The sequence below is a fragment of the Austrofundulus limnaeus genome, unplaced genomic scaffold (assembly GCF_001266775.1).
Source record: "Austrofundulus limnaeus strain Quisiro unplaced genomic scaffold, Austrofundulus_limnaeus-1.0 Scaffold126, whole genome shotgun sequence".
In the NCBI taxonomy this organism is placed as follows: Eukaryota; Metazoa; Chordata; class Actinopteri; order Cyprinodontiformes; family Rivulidae; genus Austrofundulus; species Austrofundulus limnaeus.
This window is the reverse complement of record NW_013952528.1, coordinates 1,125,156-1,131,263: the sequence shown is the minus strand read 5'-3', so window position 1 is coordinate 1,131,263 and position 6,108 is coordinate 1,125,156. Positions and strand designations below refer to the sequence as shown.

The 6,108-nt window shown below is 37.5% G+C and overlaps 2 protein-coding genes across 2 annotated transcripts in view; one reads left to right on the top strand and one right to left on the bottom strand.

Annotated features, from left to right (window-relative positions):
* Window positions 1-877: 877 nt before the first annotated feature.
* lsm5 (LSM5 homolog, U6 small nuclear RNA and mRNA degradation associated) lies at window positions 878-1,362 on the bottom strand (the record flags this gene model as incomplete). Its single annotated transcript, XM_014015279.1, is given in 1 exon segment — window positions 878-1,362. A coding segment is annotated over 1 exon segment (46 nt), but the record flags the coding sequence as incomplete, so codon positions are not given.
* A 119-nt stretch (window positions 1,363-1,481) lies between these two features.
* Window positions 1,482-6,108, top strand: part of avl9 (AVL9 homolog (S. cerevisiase)) — a gene marked incomplete in the record, with an annotated part of 27,604 nt that continues 22,977 nt past the window's right edge. Inside the window, 1 exon segment of the mRNA XM_014015278.1 lies at window positions 1,482-1,738. Coding sequence (XP_013870732.1) covers window positions 1,655-1,738 — 84 coding nt within the window.

The following is a 6,108-nucleotide window of genomic DNA, read 5'->3' as shown; positions in this document are numbered from 1 at the left end:
TTTTTTGCTTTGAACCCAGAGCAGAAAGACATCAACACTACATTACTACTTTATGCATTTTTTCATTTATCGCAAGTCATATTCTCATCACAATACTAATCACTTATTGCATATTGCAGGTTTTCCTAATATCGTGCAGCCCTAATTTTTAAGTAGCTTTTCTTTGAAAATTAAGAATTTACTGCTCATATTTTAAAATTTAATTGCATGGATRTATTATTAGAGAAAATAAAATAATTCACATAACTTGTTGTGACTTGTTAAAAATAAAAGATGAAAAGTTATTGATGCATCGATTCCTGTGGACACGGTCCAGAAGTCTGGTGTTCAGTCTTGGTTTGAAAAAAAAAGGTTTAATGCATTTACCGTGGTTGACCAGTAGGTGGCRGTATGTGTGATAACTCAGGAAGAGTTAGGTGGGTTAAAAGTGGGTAATATGAGTCAATACAACACAAACCCATACATAAAATGACCACTATGCGAAGGACTAAAAAGGAGGAACTGCTCCAAAATCAGTACTAATCACTACACAATGTTTATAGCAAAAAACGAATTGAAAATACCATAACAAGCTCAGTCAGGTAAAACAAGAACTGCATTTTCATTTACATGAATAATAGTCTCTACYCTACCGTTTTCCAATCAGCTAATCACGTTTTTAACTCCTACCGTTATATTTTCTGACTTATTTCACATTTGTCGATTCATTCACACACTGACCGAGCTGCTAACCCGCTGAAGAGATATTTAACACTAAAACATCACGACCGTTAGTTTGCTACTAATCAAATCACGACTTTCACGTTTTGTTTCTAATTCATATCTAAACCATTTGCTATCTGAAGCGGAAATACAGTTTAATTCAGAGTTTACAAACCCAGCGGGAGCAGCTGTGACGGGTTAGTCGTTTGAGTGGCCGCCATGTTCTTCAAGAGACTGCTGCAGTCAAAACTAATCGATAAAAGAGTAAAATCACGTCAGGAGAAACAATCAAACTTCGAATGTTCTTCCGCCGTTCTTCAGTTCGATTGGTTTGTCCGGAATGGTATCGGTTTTTTAAAAAAAAAAGAACGAAAAATAAATTACTGACATTAAAATTGTGTTAATTTGGGTAACTCCATATGAAACTGCAATGAGGTGAAGCTGGTCGTAATCATTATTACATGACGTAATTTCGTGTTCACAATGAACATTAGAAAGTCAAGATAGTTAACTGCTCTGCAGCGATGATTGCTGTCCAATATTTCAGAGCAACGTTTGTGTTGTCTTCATCTCCAGAGAAAATATTGATTTCCTATAATTATATAGCCATTTTATCTAAATTAAGTTTAAAATATTTAGAATCCTATAATGTATTTTAAACTCTAACACAGTTCTGATTTCCTATAATTATATAGCCATTTTATCTAAATTAAGTTTAAAATATTTAGAATCCTATAAYGTATTTTAAACTCTAACACAGTTCTGATTTTCACAAAGCGAATACGGAAGTGAGCAGTAGGGAACTCTCTTGTCAGTGTTTTTGGCTATCAGGTTCCTGGCTGTGCTGCTGTTCCTTGTGAGTGAAACGTATGATTCGGGTTTGAAACTYGGCTCTGTTTGTTGTGTTTACGTCCGAACCCCCGGGCCGAAGGACAGAACACTAAAAGGGGGAATGGAGTCTCACGGCAGAGACGAAGGGAAAGGTCCGGTGTTGCACATCGTGGTTGTTGGGTTTCACCACAAAAAAGGCTGTCAGGTACGGAAACTTTACCTAATGCTAATTGTGGCTAACAGGCATCTAGCTGTGCATTTTGTTGTTGATTTGAATGGAGAATTGCTACCTCGGACAATAATGGTTAGTATTTCACATTTGTACTTGCATGAAAAACAATAATAATTTAATGATAATTAATAACCGTTATTCTTAGTGTCTTACAACATACAGAGGTAAATAAKCTCAGAGTGTTATTGCAGTTCATCGTTTTCAGCAGCTGCTCACCTTATCCTGCATCCGGTTTGACCACACAGGATCGATTAATAAAAGTTAATTAACTTACGAGGAAGTAGTTAGCTGCTGTGTCTGTTTTCGTTGCAGTGGTTTTCTTTTGTTTTTCCAGCAATAAATGGTGGTGAGATGAGGTTAATACTCCGTGAAGTTTAGATCACAGGTGAATTTTAAGACACTATTTAGTGTATTTTGTGTAACAAAAATGATATAGGTATCAAAGCTTGTTGATTTAGTGGCTAACCGTAAAGTGCTTTAAATGTATATGTGTTATAAAAAGATTATAGGTTAAACCTCTTGAATGTTTTGGATGTTTCCCCTGCTTCAACACACCTGATTGAAATGAATGAATGAGTGATTGACAGGCTTCTGCTAAGCTTGATGACATTCTGAGCAATTAATTATTTGAATCAGGTGTGTAGGAGCAGGGAAATGTTAAACATGTAGGACGGCGGGGTTATGAGGAACGTGTTTGAAGACCTCTGTGTTAAACCATCTCTAAAAGTGAAGGTGTGCTGCATCTTTTCAACATTACCAGAACCACTTGTTGCAAGAAAATCACCACTGGAGAACTGTGAACATTCAGTCGCTTAAAAAAAGAGAAACTGAATCTCAATTTACTTAAGATTTTCATGCCAAATTTTCTGCAGCCAACTTGTAAAAGATTTATTTCAAAAACAAATAATTGCTGTCAAATTAAAAGCCTTGCATTCCTCAAAGGATTGCATCTCATTCGCCACCTTTCATGCCAGAACGTTGAACGAAGATGAGAAAGTGTAGTTGTTGGGGTCATTTCTTGCAAATGATGTGAGCAATGTCATCATGAGATGTCCTGATGCATCTCAGTAATCCAGGTAAAAAATCAAAAAGAAAAAAATTGTATAGGTCTTCTGGACGGGTTCTTCTCTAATGAAACGTTTTGTCTTTCCTCCAAGAGACTTCTTCAGTCTGAGAGTTTCAGGCAAAATTCAGGCTTTTAAGCCCTGCCTCCATGTGACTGATACATCACATGGCTATCGTTGACACCTAATTAACACCTATTGTTAACAGAGGGTGGAATGATACTGGCAATAGCAGCACTGTAGGAGGGGGACAACTGAAAACGGAGGCCTCCACCTCTGTTTAATGATGGACGGTTTTTCTTCACAAAAATGGCTTCTTTTACTCCTCTCTCAAACCAACGTTCCTCTCTATCAAGAATGAGAACATCCTCATCTCTGAAAGAGTGACYGCTGGCCTGTAAATGAGTGAAAACTGCAGAGTTCTGGCCATTAGATGTAGCTCGTCTGTGTTGGGACATTCTTTTGAACAGTGGCTGCTTTGTTTCCCCGATGTATAACTGGTCGCAGTCCTCCTGGCACTTAACAGCATATACAACATTGCTCTGTTTGTGCCGGGGCACCGGATCTTTGGGGTGAACCAGCCTTTGCCATAATGTGTTTTGGGGTTTGAAAGCTGCTGGGACATCATGTTTAGAAAATAAATGTCTCAGTTTCTCCGAAACACCCGCAACATATGGAATAACCACTGGTTTGGGTCTGGGTTTGGGGTCTTCATTTTTAACTGAAGGTTGCCTGGAATCCTGTCTGTGTTTCCTGTCTGCTTTCAGGAAAGCCCAGTCAGGATAACCACACTGCTCCAGGGCCTGTCGTGTGTGTGAGATCTGTAAGCACTCAGAATGTTGGGGATAATTCTCAGCGACTGTCACGTTTCACCGTCAGTGGTGGTTGATTAAAAAGGGAAATATTTTAATTATTTTGCAAATAGGATTGTTTTTGACAGAGACTGCAACCTTGTTTGCTCTAAAGAAACAAAGTTGTAAAGAAGTGCAGGAGAAACTGACGTAAATGATATAAACAGACCGTCTGTTGTCACACCACAGCAGTCTTCATCACACCCTGATCTCTCTATCACCCTGTAGGCTAACCTTGATATTTGTCCACAGAGCCGGATCTGCTTTCTTTCTTACTGAATTGGACAATAACACACAACTCAGGTGTTGTATTGTCCTTGTAAAACTGCAAACATTACCTTGTGGACATGCTTTATCTCCTTTGTGATCCAAATAGCTGTCCTCAGCTGATAATTAGTGAAAGTGTGCACGATGTGTTCCGCCTGAGGGGATACAATGCTTTCTCTAATTTCTCAGCTTCTTTAAAATTCATTAAATGTCTGAGCCGAGCGGGCAGCAGTAAAACTAAACGTTGAGCTTTSTTGTTGTTGCCACTCTCCATCTGTGGCCTCGCAAACAGCTGCTGCTCACAAYGAAGAAGCTTTTGTTGTGTGAATGCCGAGTCAGCAKTACYGCTTATTCTTTTCTTGTTTATAGTTTCTTCTGTCAGCTTTTTGCTGTCAGATTACTTCCATACACTTTGTGCTATTTAACCGTATTTCTAAACTGTCCCTAGGTGTGAGTCAGGGTATGAAAGATTGTTTGTTTCTATATGGTTTTTCATAAAATACCTCAAACTCAGACTTGGACTCGTTCTGACCGACTTGCTGTCTTCCGAGGCAGTGGGGGTGTTGTTCTGTGACAGCAGCTAGGATCAAACAACAACAACTAACAGATCTATTACTGAGGGGGAATCAATGATGTCCTGATGCATCTAAATCAGAGGTTCTCAAACTGGGGTCCGCAAGAGGTATCTTTGGGGTCCTCGAAATATTTTACTAAAATGTTAATTTGGTTTGTATTTTTAAAAATGCATGGAGAACAATGAACTAATAAAACAAATATAATAAACTATTTAGGGGTTGAAATGACAATAAATTATCTTTTAAAACAGCATGAGGTTTATGAGGGGGTCCCTGGAATTTTTTTCGCCCTTGTAAGGAGTCCCCAGACCCAAATGGCTTGAACCCCTGATCTAAATAATCCAGGTAGAAAAATGTAACAAGGTTGACTCAGGTCCTCTGGACAAATTCTTCTTTGTTGAAAGAACTATTTTATTAATATAGCTTTTAGGTATCATTTTTATCTACATTTTGGCTAATTTTAGCTATTGTTTTGCTACTATTTGCCTTTACCTACAATTTTATTAAACACATTATTGGTTTTGCTAATTTTACTCTGTACATCAGTTTTGCTCATTTTAATTAGATTAACTAATTGACCAATTTAGCTTTTAGAGCTGATTTGCCACCTTTATCTCCTGTTCTACTTCTTTCAACTTCAACAGTTTATTGTTAAACAAAATTATATCATTCAGCACTCAGAATTTATTCTGTCTGATTTTTTTAACATTGTTTTGTATTTAATTGTTTTAAGATGAATGTGAAGCCTTATCTTAAAAAGCTGCAAGGTGTTAGTGGCTCACACAAAGGCCCTGCAGCTTGACCATGGTTATGTGATAGGGGTCAGCGATCTCCTGCTGAGCATAAAACATATGGCTTTGTGGCTCGTCTTCCTCCTCTTCATCTACTGTCTGTGTGTTTCACTGAAAGGATAGAAAATGCTCACAGTTAGATGGTGTAAATGTGGAAGTAAATGACAGAGTTATTACATACTTTGAAACTCCCTGTAGTGAACATGCAAAACCGTTGTACAGACAGGAAAAACATGTTGCAGACGGGAGTGTGCAAGGTTCTTCTGATTCCTGTAAAATCTGAAGTTTATGAAGGGTTTTAGACTTAAAAAATTAAAGTAGTTCTAGACATTTTAGACAACTTAGGCCAACTTATGAAATATTTTTAAAGACTATTAATTAACTCATATGTTATATATTTGATCTATTCATTACCGTATGTGTACATCCAAAGGTTAACACACCTTAAAAGTCTAAAAATTAATGATCATTTTGAAGATGCTCCTTTTAATGTGGCCACATCATGCTTTGGCAAATTACTAAAGGCTGAGAGTTTCTAATAGAAAGAAGGAAAAAGCTATCCTCTGAATAATCCTTTCTTTAAAACTGTAATAAGCAGAGGTTCAAACAGATTTTATTTCTCTATAATATCTTGTAAAAGTTAAGTAGAGCATTAGCGCCACTGTGAAACATCTCCACCTTGAAGGAGTTTGGTCCTCAGAGTGACTCAATGGGCCTCATGCAAGAACATGTTCGTATTCTTATCCTAAATTTCTCTTACTTTTGTTCGTACAAAGGGTTCGTACGAACATGTCA